At 38.7% G+C, this 18,644-nt stretch overlaps 1 protein-coding gene across 1 annotated transcript; it reads right to left on the bottom strand.

The window, feature by feature from the left end:
* Nucleotides 1-2,719: 2,719 nt before the first annotated feature.
* On the bottom strand, nt 2,720-15,123 carry trarg1a (trafficking regulator of GLUT4 (SLC2A4) 1a). The gene is made up of 3 exons (XM_054605605.1): nt 14,713-15,123; nt 3,108-3,234; nt 2,720-2,730 (listed from the first exon to the last, which is right to left on the bottom strand). Exons 1-3 carry the CDS (start codon nt 15,121-15,123, stop codon nt 2,720-2,722), a joined length of 549 nt encoding a protein of 182 aa, XP_054461580.1.
* Nucleotides 15,124-18,644: the final 3,521 nt, after the last annotated feature.

Below are 18,644 nucleotides of genomic sequence, written 5' to 3'. Positions count from 1 at the left end.
GGGTTTAGATATATCAAACGCAACAGCTGTGTAATACAGGCCTAGTGCAATCCAATATAGCAGCATTGCAGACTACAGAGTTGAATCAATCTCTCTGATTGAGTCTCAATCAAATTGAATTGTTTCCCCCCGCCCTTAATGTGAGGTAAGTCAAAGAAATATTGCTTCCATGATTTTGATGTTTCTACCTCTTTTCTCTACTTCATCAGTGTTTTTCTTTTAACAAGAGTTCAAAATGTACGGCCACTTTCAGGCACTCCTTCTTACCCACGGGTGGCAAAGTCGGTCGGTCCAAGAATACTTTGGTTTATGATTGAATACACTCCCTGTCAGCCTCAGTTGCACTTTGTATTGAGTAGTTGTCAATGATACAATGCTGATTAGCTAAAGTAAGGTGGTGAACATGGTAAACATTGTACCTGCTGAACGTCAACATGTTGGCATTGTCATTGTGACCGTGTTAGCATGCTGATGTTAGCATTCATTTCAAAGCACAAATACACCTAAATACAGCTTAACAAAGCCGCTGCATGGCAGTCAATTCTTCTTCAGTTAACTCGTAAACAGTATGAGCAAAAGGCAAGAAACTTGGACCATGCATGGTAACATTTATTCTGGACATGCACAATGTACACCACAGAGATGAAAACTGGCACATACAGTATATCAGAAAAGAAAGCGTTATATATATTGGAATGAAATGAAGGTTTGAACTGTTTTACTGACAGAACAAAGCTTATAGGCTAAACAGTTAGAAAGTTGTTTCCTAACCACTTTCAGCGATGGGAAGTTTGTATGTTAGATAGTAACAGAAGAGCGGTAAATGGGGAATCTTTGGATTTTGCTGCGTTCAGATGTTTTGGATAAAGAATATGATATTTATGTACAACTATGAATTTGAATGGGGTTGATAAAAGCGCATTTCACACAAAACATTGTGCATCATAGTGTTAACACTTTAAAGATTGCAGTTGTTCAGCCTTACATTGATGATGTTCAGTTCAGGGCATGGTAGAATATCCTCAGCTGGATACATTTCATCCCTCATCAGTAAAAATAAGCTGGTGTTCCTCTAGTTTCACTTGTATGAGCCCTTAAACAAATGCATGTTTTATCACTTTAAAATGAGGTCCAAATTATTCCTGATTTAAATAGCACAAGATAAAAAAATGTAGCATTAATGCCGAAAGAAAAAAAGGCAGATTTAAATATTGCTACATGGTGATGTTACCTGTGTTTGTTTCATAAGCCTGTAATGTGTCAATACAACAGTCCTGTTTAGCCACAAGGGACTTAATACAGTGACTTCTCTCCGATAAAGTGACGAATACAGACAATCTGTCGTGCTTAGATTTCAGAGAAATGTTCTTTAAATGCTATTTTTGTTACTCAATCAAACTCAGGCCTGTTCATTTACAAAAAATAAATGTGGGTAAGCCTGTTTGGCCCATAGCATGCGTACATATTGCATATATATTTTCCCATATAAATACATTTCATACTAATACAAGGAGCAGAAGTGAAACAATGTCATTTAACAGTCAATGTATAACAATGTAAGAATGGTAATGGAAAAATGGGGAGCTACGGTGTAGAAAGATAGTACAAGGTAATTTTTTAATTAGAGTTTAGGGGAACAAGATGAAGGTTAGCAGCCACTAAATCAGGTTTTGTGGTAACGAACTGGAGGATGTGAAAGGAAAAGGAATCTGGGAGGTTTGGCATGCGTTTCACTCTCTGCCAGAGCAAGGCAATGTTCAAGAGATTTTGGAGATATAAAGGGGGTTAGATCCCAGCCCTCTCACATTCTACAGTGGCTGGACTCACATAATGTCCACAATAAAGTATTCAATAATAATCACTCTTCCATGTGCAAACATGTTAGCCTCTCTGACTCCTTTATAAGAAAAGAGACAACTAATAACAGTCAGAACGAAGGCAGAATGTTGGTTATCTACATTCAGGCATGCAGTTGGTCTCAATTTGTTTTTAGTTAAATAACAAAAATTAAAAAAATGTGTTCCCTGCCCCTTTTCACAAACCCTTGAATTTCTACTGATAAATCCAAGTGTTGACAAAGCAGCCATCTTGACAGTCTTAACAAACCCAGCACCACTTGGCATACAAACATTTTATAAAATGTACATCTATATATACGTATTCATTTATCCATATTTCAAATATATTTGTAGCTGTATATGCTTTGAATGCAAGAGGTTTCAGTAAAGAATATATGAGGATTATACGCAGCTGTCCAAAGTTTGAAGGCCAAACTCAGATTCTGTTTTTCGAAGGAGCCCACACATATAAACATACATCGTTCATTCTCTCCTCATTTGTAGATCGTCCTCTTCGTTTTGAGAAGTCCGTTATTCCAAAAAGAAACATTCATAAGTCCTCCTGGCCACATACAAATCTGCATTTTCTTTTTCCTCTGTTTTAACCCGAACAATTTTACATCAGGTTTTAATTATTTTTGTCAAGCAAATGTTACTGGATTCTAATACATGCATCTCTGATTTTATTCTCTGAATGTTTTTATTTGTTTACTTGCTGCCTATTTTTTTTTGCTTTCTGAGGTCAGTCATGATGTAATTACAATATGACATAAAGTTGGGAATTGTATTTCTTTTTTTTCTTTTTTATAGGCTTTATCCCCCTTTGTAGCATCCGGTGGTTTGGCTTTCATGGTTTATTTTTTCCACTCAGGTCCTCCGTGTCAATTGCTTACTGCAAAAGAAAGAAGAAGACAAGCATGACATCGTCAGAGAAAGTCAGGTCAGACACAAAGTCAGCTTAAACTCACCATCAAATTAAATAATGTGACAGCTCAAGTGTCGAAGGCTTTGAGCAGTAGGTTAGTCGCCCTTGCTGCGCAGTCAGCCCACTACGGCCACTGCAGTACTAAATCAATCTGCACACACACACATACACACACACAAGGCTTGGAAATTTTTGAGACGTAAAAAAAACACATCTCATGCTTGTGCGGTAGTGTCATGTATCACCCTGTAGTTGTATTGCAGTAGGTTTTATCATTCTCACAAACATTAAAACGAGCTATCATTGCATTTTGAAATGTGTCCTTCTCGTTGTTGTTTCTGTACCTGAAACTGAGACGTAGACTACGATGATGACTACGCCCAGGACGATGGAGACGATACTGAGCAGACGAGCCAGTCGACCCAGCCTCCTGGCCCCATCGATATCCCCAACCTGGAGACTGTTTCTGGACTGGAGACACACAAAAGCACAGGGTATTACCAAGAGGAACGTTTGAATGATAATGTTAGGCGAGGCAAAGACATATAAGATTTTACATAAGAATTATAAACAACACCAAATAAAAAAGGGGTCCATGAATACATTTTATTCATCTCACAAATAAGCAACAGAGAGGAACGGTCATATAATTCCCTAATAAGGCACTTTTTCAACTAACTGCTCAAATTAAAGATAGGAAGGTGATTGCTTACAAAGAAGTTACTTTATTTAATGTGTATATTCAATTGGCATGATAGAGGTATGAAGAAACCTTCAACCTCCTTATTCCCCTTGCCTCATGGAAAGTTGTTGATATAACACAGTGGAAAGAAAGTATTCTTCAGGCCAGATAATACCTTTGCAAAGAAATTAAACAAATGGAGGATAGTGAACCTAACTGGGGGCAATATATATTCAAGGATGCATACGATTAAATACATCTTATATCAAGAATGTACAATAGAATACAAACCTAACAAAACTACACTGTTGTCTATGTCAAACAGAAACAGGATATTTCTGAAGACAATTATTATAATTTGTTTATCAAATATTTATTTCTATAAAACTGTAGTTCATAGGGAATTAACCAGGAGAACCAGGAGTGCAGCCTTCTGTGAGGACGTTCAATTATATTAGCATAGTCTAGGTGGACCAAGCCCAATCAAAATAAGGTCTCAAACCTGGGACATTATCTCTCCGACCTTCAATAACTGTAAAATGTTGCAAAAAATGGACTCCATATACATGCCTATGAGAATCCATTATATATTTAAGTTAAAGATGCTTTTCTGTGTAAAAAATCAAAACAATAAAATTGCAAAGTCACTTATCCACAGTGACTTTTTATAAGTACAACTCTCCAGTCGCTTCAATTTATTGATAAAAGCAACCAGCAGCAAAGATAACTTTTGTATTTCTGTAACAAACAGTGAAATGTGAGAGAGAAGCATTCAGAAAAAAAATTCAGCAGAGTCAGCAGTCACCATATTAACCCTATCAGCACAAGATAAAAGTACCACCACAAACCAAAGGGTCTTACAGTTTTGAGTCCCACAAACATCCTCATAAAAAGATCTCACCTCAGTACCAGCAGCTCTCTGAGAGTTAAACTTTAAAATATTTATCAGGTGGTTTCCATTAATTAACGGAGAAGTTATTTCAAAGGATAAATGACACATACACAGTTAAGTAATGTTGAATTGTTTACTGGATGCTGTAGAGACCCTCGAAGTAGAATGGCAACAATAATTGATTAATTTGTCTTTTGTCAGATTGTCAGATTGGGATTGATGGAAAGAAGTGACTTGCAGAGCCATTTGAACGGGGGAGGTGAGCGCAGCGGTGTGAAGGGGTTGTAGATCAACTTGATGTTGTATGTATATTGCTTTATGTATGTTGCAGCTATAGAGACAGGATAATTTATGTGTGTGTGTGTAAGGCATGATGGATGGGAATCCTCAATACTTTGTGCATTGCTTTCATTTGTGAGAGCCCCTAAACAACACAACTGTCACACCATCTTCTTATCAAATTGGTTAGATTTGGGCTACTTTTTATTTTGTTAATTTGTGATACTGTTAAACACATATTACTGTTCATGGCACATACACAAGTGGACAATAAATCTGTACATATTGCATTGAATTTGCCGTCAAACAAAAGGTTCAAGTTATGAAATGTGAATTATTTGTTGTCTTTTAAATATTTAAAAAACTATCTTTAATCCTTTTATATATGTTACTGGCAGTATTTCTTTCACCACTACTAAAGTAGTATACAGACTAGAATATTGTTGGTTTTGGCCATTTAATGAAATTTGTTGAATGCTCCCTGTTTTATTTGAAGTAAAATGAGAATGACATGTGATATAACTGAAAGAAAGAACAAGTGATTAAATATGATACTAGGTGTCAGCTTAGAGATTACAATAGACCAACAGGAAGCGTGTGGAGCATCATCAATGCATTATCGGTGCTGAAAACACATATTAGTGTAAGAATAAGAATGAATAACCTGTTCCACCTTAACACAAATGTGGTATGACAGCTGATGGCCAAAAAGAGAACGGATTACAGGTTCTGCTGAGGGAAAGGAACAACAGCATTGGACCCTGGAGAGATGAAAGAACATTGCCTGGTTTGATGAATTCCACGTCCTGCTGTCTCCCTCTGGTTGTGTGACTAAATGCATCCATCATGCAGAGTGACAACACTGCAGTCTGGTGGTGGTGTGATGGTGTTGATTACGTTTGCATGGCACTCACTGAGCCCCTTCATGATGAGCATTTGAATGCTACAGGAGAACTGTATAAAGGCCATCCCTTTATGCCAGCAGAGGCATCTGTCAACAAACTTTCAATAAGATAACGTCCCATGGCAGCAGGTTAAAACTGTCCAGGAATGCTTTCATGAACAACACTGTGAAATCAAGTTATGTAGTGGGCTGTCCATTCACTAGATTTCAACCCAGAGCTATTTGGGCGGTGTCCATCACACCAACTTGCGTTAGTCGGCCTCCGTCAGCTTCCCTGTGGGGTGATTTTAACTACTTTTTGGCTCCATGCTGAGATTGTTCGGAGGTCAGACAACAGTATTAACAAAGTGTCACTCATGCTGGTTGTTAAACAACAGCAAAGACAGAAGGGGAAGAGATCATATTGAGCAAAGCCTGTGTTTTAAATTCAAACCTCCCATGCAACTTGTTTTGACACCATCTTTTTCCCTTTAAAGTCTGATGGAAACTGTAGGAGCTGTCCTTGGTGCTGAAGGTGTCTTTTTTTAACCAGAGGTGGTGCGCAGCCCAGCAGGAAATGGACCTTTCACTTCTCTCATCTATATTCAATTTCACCACTTTATTTCTGTAGGTAGCTCTCCTCCATAAAGATAATGTGGTGTTAAATGGATAGTGATAATTACTACCACTATCCATTTTAAGGACAAACAACGACCTATTAAAGCCAGTTCAGCAGTATAACAGTTTTGCTGTCCAATGATTTATCGCCTCCATTTACTCTCATCGATGTGACTTTAATTTAAAACCCTTAAACGTAAAATCATACCAAACACTAATCAGAGAGAGCGGAGTAATTAGAAAGGACGTTACATGGAGGGAAGGCGCGGTGATACCTTATATCAGTGAAAAAAAATCCTGAAATTGATTAGTTCGTTATGATAAAAACACAAATTTAACTTAATGATTGCCATTGCCAAGTGCGGTGAAATGAATCACAATCACAACATGTTGTGTGTCTACAGAATAAGTTAACATTATACTGCAGAGAGAGAGAGAGAGAGCGAGAGAGAAAGAATGAAAGAGAGAAAGCCCTCCCTTATCTCCTCCTAGTTACCTTATCCCCTCACTCCCATGAGCCTCTCTGTCTCCAGGCTGTCTTGGGTGTTGTCACATCCCACAGCGCACTTGGTGCAGGCGGTGTGGACACTGGGGTGTTCCACTTAATCAGGTGCTGCTGACCAGGGAACTGCTTTTAAAGTACACCAATATGTTTGTGAAAACAGAATTACCTAAAGCATACCTAAGATATTATCTTAACTGCTGGTTTGAGAGTGAGATTACCCTTGAATGTCAGATGTTAAAGGGTTTGTTTTTCAATTAATTCAATTTAAGTAAACAATGCATAACAATGCATTACAAAGACAGTGATAAACCATTTAATTGACAATTTTTTTTATTGGAGGGATCCAGTTACTTCCAGGACTGCAATGTGAAGCTATGGTGCATACACAGTCTCAGTAGAGCCTGTATTGATCCGGACTCACATCACAGAGAAAAGCAACATCAGCACCTTAAATCAATGGAAGCCCCTTTCAGTAGAAACAATGTGGCCTGCTTAGAGAGAAAAGTTCAAAACAATGACACTATTTTCCAACCATCATATAAAAGGAAAAGGAAAGGAAAAAAAGGGCAGGCTTCTATGTAAGCATTCTTGTGTGTGTGTGTGTGTGTGTGTGTGTGTGTGTGTGTGTGTGTGTGTGTGTGTGTGTGTGTGTGTGTGTGTGTGTGTGTGTGTGTGTGTGTGTGTGTGTGTGTGTGTGTGTGTGCGTGTGTGTTGTGTGGTGCGTGCGTGCGTGCGTGCGTGTGTGTGTGTTAGTGGGAGGTACCCTTCACTCAGCTAATGTATGTATATATTGATTTAAAGAGAGAGTAAGCCTTGTCACCTTTGTTTTCTGAATGGGAAATTCTACCCTCAAAGTGTCTTGTCCAGTGTTTATTGTGCTACCAGTGTACACACCTGCCACACACAAACACACACACACACATACACACACACACACACGCTACTCTCTTTCTCTGTAGTTCGTGTGAACAGCAGAGGAAGGTGGAGGCTAATAAGTCAGTAAGTGCTCAGCTTCTCTGTTGTCATTAATAATTGAGTGCCAGCATCAGCCTGGTGGAGAGGGGCAACGTACAACCAGGAGCTGGTGTGTCTGTTATACTGGCAATGTTGATCAAATTAAAATGGATTATTTGCATTTATGCCCATAACTTACAATTAAAAATGTATGAACAAATGCTGATTTTTTGTTGTTTTGTGTTCAATTTATTTTCATTTTCTTTCATTTTCTTTATACTTTTCCTTTTATGTGGCTCTAATTAAAGTGCTTCCCCATTTAATATACATTTGACTTTTTTAACTTAGAACATTTTATTTTATAAAAGTTTGTCAAAAGTCTTGTTTGAAGGCCATTTATAATTTATTAACTGTAGTAATATTTAAGATGAGAACAAGGCTGTTGGTTTAAACCACTTTGGTCTGGTTGGGTGTGAGGAGCATCGCAGCCTCTAGGGGCCGCTACACAGTGCTTTTAGACTCAGTCTTCTTACACTCAAATCTCCATTAAAATTGCAAACCACTCAATGCGGTCAGATGATTTAGTCTGTCAGACCCGTGATGGCACTCGGACCTGTATAATGCATTCTAGCTGCTGCTGGTGCAGCTCATGAATTTTAATTGTTTCATATCGTGGTTAGCTTGTGAACTGGAAACACAGTTCAAAAAGAGCTAACTAAGCTAAGTGTTAGCACCATAAAAGCACAAGGCCATAATGTTGTATGCCTTATTCGATTTAGCACGGCAGTGATAAGTGAACCAACGTTTATTTAGATAATCCTACACAATTCGGTTCATAGCGCAGCACACTGTTATCAAGGTAAACAGAGCATGCTGCTATAGTGATCTGTTTGTCAAAACGAAAATTAGATTATCATTATTCAGTACATCTACAAAGTGCTGGCTGTCCTGTCCATAAAGGGGCAAACCTATCTGTAACTAAATAGGTATCAGGTTGAGACAGGAAAAGGAAGCACTCTTCAACAATCAGCAGATGGTTTGTCCCCATCCATCATAGGGTTTAAAATGATTACCAGACAGCAATAGTCCAGGTACAACTTTAAATTATTGTATAGTTCCTCACTACTTCGATGTGATGAAAAGCAGGTATAAAAGTTTACATGTTCACCATCTTGGTTTAGTATTTCAACAGATGTTAATTAGCATTGTACACAGCTGAAGCTCAAGGGGATTTCATTAGTTTTGCAGGTATTTAGTAATAAACTAAATTTGTTCTTGTAAGACCTATCTGATTTTTGGTGGCTGCTATCAACTTTGGGTATAAAAAAACAGGTATGATGATATCTTGGTTTTAATCCAACGCCTCTTAAACCATGCTTTAGTATAGTTATGGTAACGGACTCTCTTTCCCCATCCCTGCACTTGGATTTTGAGTATAATTCAAATGCCAGAAAAGAAAAGTATAAACTGTTTAAGATTAATTTGACGAAAAACATAATTTTATTATTTCTTTAATTTTCTAAAGATATTGCGATAATATTGTTATCAGGATTTTGTGTCTGCCCTATATTATATTATATTTCATACACTGTGGAATGATGATATCATTGCCTGCACAGATTCAACATGGCAAGTAATAAATCTATTTTCTATAATAATATGAGAAGTGTCTGGTTTTCCCTCTGCAGGACTCTGATAGGCTTCATATAATTAGCAACAACAGTAGAAAGTGCTTCTGCTATATCTGCAGTATTAGATTGCTAATAAGAATTAATTTACCTACGCACTCACACACACACACACACACATTCATAGTCATCCATCCAGTGCAGCATTGCGAGTCCATATTTCACAGGAAAATCTGCCGAGCGTGCAATAACGCTCCTGCAGTTGGGGCCTTCCCATTACTGGGATAGGCCCGTCTAAGCAGTGAAAACCTATTACCCCTGCCTCTCCAATCCACATAATTGACTGCACATCTTTCGTGTTTGCCAGCCACAAGCCTTCTCCACCAGGGCATCTGTCAGAGATCTGTGGCGGCAGCCAGCTGGAAGTTGGCTTTTAGGTTTGTCCTGCTGCTGGAAGTGGTGGTGGATGATGATGGATGAACGCTTTGGCAGTCCTTTTGTTAGTAATGCACCATCTGCCGGTGCAAAAAGATGCTGACTACTTTTACAAGGCCAAGTGAGGCCTTAACAGATTGTATTTTAATTATGGTTCATTTTGGCCATTTACAAGATTAAAAGACGGATATTGTTTTGTTGTTTTATGTTTCGTGTCTGTACATCGGTTCTCACTGTTAAAGTTTCATTGTTTGCTTGCTGTGCCTTTCCTAAAGTGATGCCTCATAAAGGTGGTTAAAACCGGCAGTGGAATTCTGAAATGCAGTCTTTGTAATGTCCGCATTTGTAATTTATTATAAAATGATATCTATAACACCATAAAAGGGTCATATGGGATTTTTGGCCACTTGGGGACAGTAGACAGGCTGAAACACAACACTGACACATTATCAACATATAAAGTTGCTCTGCGTTAGCAAACAACTGCCTTTTTACATTCCTGCACACACGTAGCAAAGTTAGCATTGATTTTAACCCCTGTTTGTGTCCACTTGATACATTTAAATCCAATATCCCCGCTCCTCTTAGTTCTGTTTTGGTTTTAACCAGCTCCTGATGGAAGTATTTGAGTCTTTAGCAGCCAGTTGCTATATTTGTCTGTATGCTGTTTGGTGCTGAGCAGGTTAGAGTACAGTGTTTTTTTTCAGAGCTTAAATTAGTTAAATAATTGTTTTTCTTTTTTTCAGTTTACAATTTCCTGCAGTCTGGGGAGTTTCCTCCGACTTCGTCGCAATGATAATTTTTTTTACAGTAGTTGAGCAGTTTATTTTTTTCTACTTAACTTTCCATTAGTATCCATTTCACATGAGCGGGGATAATATCAGCACTCCGCGCGCATGCTATCTACAGCTGCATTGTGCGGTATCAACCACATTACTTTTGATTCATTTGTTCAGTGTTGTAAACCTCTGCTTTTCTGCTCGGACTCACTTGCACTTATCTGACACATCACTGTGATATCTGATTCAATTCCTTTCTAATCCAGTGATAGGAACTACTTTATAGCCATTTTCTGTCTCTCTTACACCCATCTGCCCTTGTAGCGAATAATGTTTTTATCTTCTTTGCGAGGCCCGTATCCCCTTTCCATACCCTCAGGAAAGAGAGAGCATGTTGATGGCTTCCACAGAGCTTGGCTAACTGCTGCAATCTGCCCTCTGCAGGGAAACTAAATAGACTTCTCTCGCCTTCTATTGAATTAGAGGCCATCTCTAGTTTCTCCCTCCTTCACTTTTCTTTCTTTTGCCCTCTGTCAATGCCTCTCTCTCTCTCTCTCTCTCACACACACTCTCCGAGCCATTAGCGTGCGGCTGACTTGTGAATGTCAGATGGTTCATGATGATGGCTCAGGGAAGTACAGAGCGTCTCGTGGATAGTGCCTGATATTCCCTTTGGTGTGTAGTGCCCCACAGGAGTGATATTACAGAACTAATGGGGTACTGCATTGCCTTTGCCTTGTTTCTCTGTAGATCTGAGTGCTGGCTGCTGTACATTGTCAGAAGTAAAGTGCGCAGACAAACCCAAATGGTTGTGCCAATAGCAACTAAGCTGCCATCAGCCAACAGGAGTTAAAATCTGACACAACAGTGTTGCTACTGATGCCACTAAAAGACTACTGGTAAAAATACTGCCAGATACTTAATGCAAAAGTGTGTCAACAGCCTTCTTTATCTGCACTGCGCAGTTATGGTAGACGGCCATCTCTGCTGTTGTTTCCATGGGTCAAACGCACAGAGGTGGAGGAAGTATTCAAATCCTTTACTTAAGCACAAGTAACAATACCACACTGTTAAAATACTCTGTTGCAAGTCTGCCATTGAAAATTGTTACTTAGACCTACTAAAAAGTAAAAGTATGTTGGTATAACCAGGAAAAATATTAAAAGTACTCAATGCAGACAGAATATTCCCTTTGACTGTTATCTATATTATATCCTTAGAGTATGATTATATTATATTTTATTATATTGTCAAATGATTGTTTAGTCAAAAAATTATAAAGAATAGTGAAAATGACTACACAATTACCCAGAATCCAAAGTAACTAAAGTTGTGAATTTTTTTTTATTTAGTCAGAACTACTATAGGCTAGTTTCCTCTGAAATGTAATGGACTAGAAGCAGAGAGTTGCATGCTATTCAAATGCTAAAGTACAAGTACAAGTACCTTAAATTTGTACTCAATGAAGAAATGTACTTAGTTTCTTTCCACCACTGCAGAGGTTATAAAGTTACAGTTTGTGGCACAAGGAGAGGTCAAGACACTTTTCCTGTTTTTGTTTTGGTTGTTATGGATCTTGATGATCCCCTTTGAAACATTTGTTCTATAAAGAAAAAGGAGGGCCATGCATATAATTCATGGGATAATTCCTATCTTTAAAATATATAATACGCAATGCTTGTTTTCACATATTTTAAATAAACTGGGCCACATAGACTGCACACACACATATAATTGGAGGGTCTCATCAGTAACAAAAGACAGAGGGGTTTTGTGGGATTGAGGATTTGAGCCTGATGTACAGTTTCAATACCTCACTAGATTTGCATGCAGATGCCTGGATTTTGTCCCAGCAGTGTCAGTCAACTGAAGACCTTTTTACTGAAGATTAAGGCGATTACAAGTAGAAAGGTGCTGGATTACTGACCTGCCAGTCTTGGAGAAATTCCTGCTGTGACACATTATGTGAATGTGTAACGATCCCTGAGATGCTTTCAGGTTGCGTAATGTGTACGCAGCAACTCATACAGTCAAGTACCCAGTAGTGCATTACCACAAAACAAGTGTTTGTAATAACTTAATTAAAATAAATATTGGGCAAATATTGGGAAGTTCTTATTCCATCAAAACTTGACTTTTTTTTAAATTCATATATTGACTTTGTGAATTTACAAGATCAACTTTTAACACCTGAGTCTACTATGATGGAGGAGTGTCAAGATCAGAAGGTTTGGAGGAGGAACATACTGACAGTAAAAGCACACCGCTAACTGCTGGGACAATTTAATCATAACGGTCATCACAGGCATTCTACAGCTTCCAGAGGAGCTTCTTCAACAGGATGTTTTATTGTATTAACTTGCACAAGTAATATGGACATTTGGTGTACAGACTGAAATTATAATAATAATAATAATCAATCTTTTTATCCCAAATGGGTTTTTCTCTGCATTTAACCCATCCCGGAGGAGCAGTGGGCTGCAATGAAGCGCCCGGGGAGCAACTTGGGGTTAGGTGTTTGCTCAAGGACACCTCGGCATGTTGCCGGTAGAGGGGTTCGAACCACCAACCTTGTGGTTACACAAGCGCTCTACCTCATGTGCATAAGGGTTTTTAGATCATCGATAAGTTGAGTTTTTATGAATTGTGTATGTGTACCAAAGTGAAGCGAGGGTCGCTATCAATGAAGTACAGCCTTCAATGCTGCAACGTATCTGTAGTTTTTCTGAATAACAACACACAACTGACAGGAATCTCTGCTTATCACACTCTATTTGACCTTCACACTATGTTTGCATTTTTACACCTAAAAGTCAAGCACAAGCTCAGCAGTGTCTCGCTTCGATATCTGGCACATTTCTCTAGATGTTTCACTGGCTGGTTGAAACGAGCCACAAGCTCCCACAGCCTTCAATAACAAGTCCACCATTTTTACTGCAGACCTCTCACCACTGCAGAGGGTGACAACAAGAAAAGTGTCAGCTTTCAGTTTTATCGCAGAGCAGCCTCGACATAGATCTTGTGGACTCAGTAAGATGTGCTGCGATGTGAATGCAAAGAGGCCACATAAAGTCCATAGTTGGGTTGGAAAAGAGAGTTTGTTGATGACCAACTGAGGATTGTGTCGCCAGAATATATTGATCGGAGAGCACTAAACAGTAGCAGCATATCAAGCATCTGTGGCTGCCTAGCGTGGCTTCAGTGTCGTAGCTGCATCTTGAATCAGCATTTCATGCATCCTGAAACTTTCAGTGAGAGCATTAATCAAGCGTCAGCGCCTCTAAACAAGAACAACCAGTAGCTGAAGCCTTAGCACTGAAAGCTGGCGATGCAAGGAGCTTCACATGTAGGCGTGTGTGTGGGTGGGTGTGTCGTTGTGTGTATTTCATTGAGCCCTGATATTCAGAGTTTATCAGGGACCACAGAGCCAACAATTTTAACTCAATGCAATGTGAGGAATTTTAGGATATTCAGAAACGTCATTGCGCTGAATCGTAAATTTTTTTTTTAGATAGACATCAAAAAGTCCAACCATTGAGTCGAATAAAGAAAATCAAACAGCGACTATTTTCACAATTGATTAGTCATTGGTTGTGATTTAGCAACACCAAATATAAGTTCTGGCTTTTTAAATGTGTAGTTTTGAGGATTAATTTAGTTTGATTTTATGTTAATTGAAGTTCAGACTGTTGTCCAAACAAACTAAGTCAATTTAAGGTGTCATCCTGGGTCACCCTTGTCATTCTTTTTTTTAAAAATATTTATCAGAAATAATCATAAATAATTGATCAATCCAATTGAGAACATTTATATATTTCTTAGTAATCTAATGATTATCTATTAAGGATGAATATTCCTCTTTCAAGACGTTTGATGACCATCCTCTCATACAGATAATCCACTTTCTCCTAAAAAATCACTCTCACTTTCTACAAACATCAAAATGATGTAGCTGCATGTTAACTGTAGAAAAATAATAAAAACACAACAGATGTTGGAGGCATCTCACCCTATGTGTCAATTATACAAGCTTGACATTTCTGAACCAGATTATTTTGATATCAAACACATTTTCAAATAGAGGTTTGAAATCAAAAACTACGAAATACATAACATCTTTGATTTCTTCAACTGAGATGCTGTTCACAGATCATCAGCAGGTGGTGTCTCCACATCATATTGACAAAACATATATTCATCCACTTTTTTTTTTTGCAATTTCCCCCTATTTCAGCTTTTCTTTTCTTGTTTTGTTTGTTTTATTTATCTACAGAAACAGTAAAACGATGCTCACCATGATGGAGTACACCAGTGCCACAATGCTGACGGGCCAGACGGGGCAGAAGCAGGACATGATGACAAGGATGAGGTAATCCTTGGGCTTCGGGGTCTCCTGGACGGTGGCGTTCCCGGTGGAGGAGCGGCTCAGGCTGGCCTTGGACGGGGAGAGAGGGGCGGCGGCGCCCAGCTGCCCGGCGGAGCCCGATCTCACGGCGACGCCGTGGCCGTTCAGGTCGGCCTCCTGGCTCTTGTCGCCGTCCACGTTGACCGTGAAGGAGGTGGACATCTTCATCCCGTTCCCCCCGGGCTCCGTGGTCAGCGCCAGGAGTTTCTCCGTCTCGTGGGGGTCCGCGGGCTGCGTGCCTCCTCCTCCACCCTCACTTAAGTTGGACTTTAGGAAGTCGGTGTCCGTGTTGATGGCCATGCTCAGGTTTCAATTTGATTTTATATTAGAAAAGAAATATCCTAAAAAAAAAAAAATGTTTAAAATTAATTACAAGCCAGGAGGCACCGACATCCCATAACACAGCTGAATGTAAGCTTTTTTTTTTTTTAAAAATGGATCTTTTATATTTTATTGAATATCTTGATCAACCAGCCAAGGTGTGGTGGGTGGATGAAACTGTATGATGGTTTTAAAAGGTGCTTTAAAAACAGATCAGCCCCCTAAAAGAAGAGAATGAAATCAGAGAGGAGATGAAAGCATGATCCCTGCACAAATCATCTTCCTCTTGGATCACTTCCCGTCACCTTCCTACACATCCAACGTGTGGCTCATCTCCAAAGGGGCTCAGATCAGAAAAAACCTGATACATCCAAGGAAGGAAACAATTCAGTAAGATGAGCTCCTGTCGCCCGCTGTGATCCAGTCAAACCACTTTCCTTTAAGTCTGTCTTTTCATTTAAAAGTAGCCCAAAAACACTTCTCTTCCTTTTTTTCTTTTTCTCTTCTTCTCAGAAGGATGAAGATGAAGCGTCTCTTTCCAATCAGCCACTTTCTCCTCCTTTTCACTGTCTCAACGACGCAGCAGCACAGAGACTGTACTCAACTTGGGACCAGTGTCAAGTCACACGTTTTACAACAGAACACTTCCGGTGACGGAATACAAAATAAAAGCCCCAGCCTCTTTGAGTAAAAGTGAAAGTAGTGAATCCACATAACACCTTTATATATTGTACAGTTTGAGACCACTGCAAATATGCAAACTACAATTTAAGAACATATTACGTCATTTTCGATATTGGTATAAAAAGGTTGCATCTTCCGTAATAAATATGATCAACTTATTCGCGTGTGCTCTACACTTGCAAAAACTGTGCACATGCCTGTTTGTGTCCTAATATGTGTTTGTTGTTGCTGCTGCTGCTGAACTAACATATATTATGTTTATACATCTCTGCATTGCTTTGGTGACCTTTATTTTGCTGTTTGTTTTTTTTTTATGAAGTGGCTGGTCATTTTCTTTATGTGGCTTAATGTTTGTTGCATCCGCCGTGGTGTCCATAGATCTATTTTATTTATTGTCAGTCACTTCTGTTTAAATCTGAGTTTTGTGTGCAGGATGCAGAGTGTAGTTTTTAGAGAAGGACTATATTGTTTGTTGAGACATGGGGGCTCTGCCCAGCTCTATAGAAGAATGTGTCATTTATACCTCAATACAGAGTTCCACGGTCTTTTGGGGGAAAAATACACTTTTCAGGGCTAATTATGTATCTTGACAAGATATTCTGTGTTTAAAAAGTATTGTTGCCCTACTATATATATATATATATATATATATATATATATATATATATATATATATATATATATATATATACTTACTATAGCTGTAGCCTTTATAGCCTGTGTGGCTTCTGCTCAAAAGGGTGCTGGTTCAAAAATCCTGCTCGTTCTGCCTTCATGCCAAATAACTAATGATGTAAGCTATGTGAATGAGAAAGAGGTCTCCAAACAAAAGCATTCCCCAAATGAATGCAATGTATTAGAATGAAAGAGAGAAAACATTCACAATACATAAAGTAATTGTATTGCAACATCCCTTATAAATTAAAACAAAATGACCAGTGTGAAGACCAAAACAAGAAACCAAACTAAAAACATTTTCTTTATTACCTTCCTTTGAAAAATGTATTTTATTTTGATTACACAATCACGGTACTTCCTGTATGAAATTGTCCTTTTCCTGCAGTCTTGACGCATCTCATGTTGGAGCAGGGCAGTCTGTTGAGGAGAACCCTCCTCCCCCCCTCCTCCTCCTCCCTTTCTTTCCCTCTTCTCAACATCAGCACCAGTGGTTTATGGAGGAAAGCCAGCGGCAGATTGTGCTGCTATGCAGAATTTACTATAGCTCCGTGTTTTAGTCCGGGGCAGGGTTTCCATCCACACAGCCCTGCATCACAAATCTAGTCTTCCTAAGTCCATTTTCTAAATAGCACTGATGGTATTCAAGTGTGAAGATGCAGAAAATGTAATACTGGATCTGAGAAGAGATACATATCATATGGTTTCTAATGAGTGCTGTATCAAACCACAGTTTTAGTCTCCCTGTTTAGTCACCTCAGCAGGAACTGCATTAGTAATGGTGGTTGTAAAGGGCTGGATGCTTTAGCCTGAATGTTTAATCCGTTCTTCTTTGATTTGCTCCTATTGATTTTCCTCTTCGTTAGACTGGTGCATTAGCGTCAGCCTCATTTCCCTGAGTGACTGCTACACTGCACCGTGACCTGTGGTAGTGATGAGTGTGTGGGTGGGGGTGTGACAGTGCAGATAGTGATGAGTGGGGATTCCCTGAATGAATCTGAGCTCTCAGTGTGATGTCATGCTATTGATCTAATATTTCATCTAAATACACAGACACAAGTGCATTCAAATGTGGTTTTTTTTGCATTTCCCAGATGTATTAGTTGTAACGCTTCCTTTTTGCATGAAACACCCTCTGTTTCATTCCGCTTGTTCTTTTTAAGATGTGCAAAGGAAAAGATTGGGAGGAGACAAGCAGCAGATTTGAGCCAGATCATTTATTTTTACAAGCCCCTAGACGCCTCATGAAAATGAGAATGCTGGGCTCAGGATTATTTCTCCAAGGGGGTTCAGGTTGAAACAGAGGAATGATTGTGGTAGGAGCGCCACCTTGTGGAAGGCCAATGTTCTTACAAGACGCAGAGAAGTAACTTTGCTTTAATTTTATTTTTTATTTATTACTCCTGACTATATATAACAATTAAGAAATAACATAGCCACCTAAACTCTTTGATAATGTTTGGGGAATATAATGACATAGTGTGACATTTGGCTTGAAAAAACTAATATTCCATTTCAGAACAATAGCAAAGGAATAGTTCAACATTTTGGGAAGTACGCTTATGCGCTTTCTTCCAGAGAGTAAGATAAGAAAACATATACTCATATTTTCTGTATGTATATGTAACTAAGTAGCTTAGCATGAATACTGGAAGTGTCTTACAAGCGTTACATTTAGAACTGTCTATATGCGATACATTGACATACATCTTTTTTGGACTGGTCTCTCTGTACATCTCATATTCTTTTGATTCTCAATACTTTGAATCTTCAAACATCCCCTAGATTGTATTTTTACAAATTTCTTGTTGCACCAAAGCAAATACCTTGTATGTGAAAACTGTACCTTAAATTAGATTATGAGAGTAAAAAGTCCTTAATTTAATAGGCTTTGTCACTCATTAAAAATAGAAAAAGACAAGCAGAAAGGGAGGGGCTTATAACTCCTCAATTTAATAAACCTGGATCATTTTATTGAATACTGTCTTTAATACTCCTGAGAGTGTATTTTAGTCCTTGTGAAAGTCAATGCAGGGAGTGAGTTAAAGGCAAAATTTAATGTGGAGATTTGTGATCTACCAACGTTACTCTTCTTTAGCTCATCACTTCTCTGGTTCTAAAAACTCCGCTTCAGTCTCCGA

The sequence above is a fragment of the Anoplopoma fimbria genome, chromosome 1 (genome assembly GCF_027596085.1).
Source record: "Anoplopoma fimbria isolate UVic2021 breed Golden Eagle Sablefish chromosome 1, Afim_UVic_2022, whole genome shotgun sequence".
In the NCBI taxonomy this organism is placed as follows: domain Eukaryota; kingdom Metazoa; phylum Chordata; class Actinopteri; order Perciformes; family Anoplopomatidae; genus Anoplopoma; species Anoplopoma fimbria.
The sequence above is the reverse complement of the archived record's forward strand: the minus strand, read 5'-3'. Positions and strand labels throughout refer to the sequence as shown.

Excerpts from the sequence above, each read along its gene's own strand:
- trarg1a (XM_054605605.1), bottom strand. The coding sequence starts at position 15,123 with ATGGCCATCAACACGGACACCGACTTCCTAAAGTCCAACTTAAGTGAG. Across the intron at positions 3,235-14,712 it reads CACTGGTGTACTCCATCATG|TCCAGAAACAGTCTCCAGGT; the intron begins GTGAGCATCGTT and ends GTGTGTCTCCAG.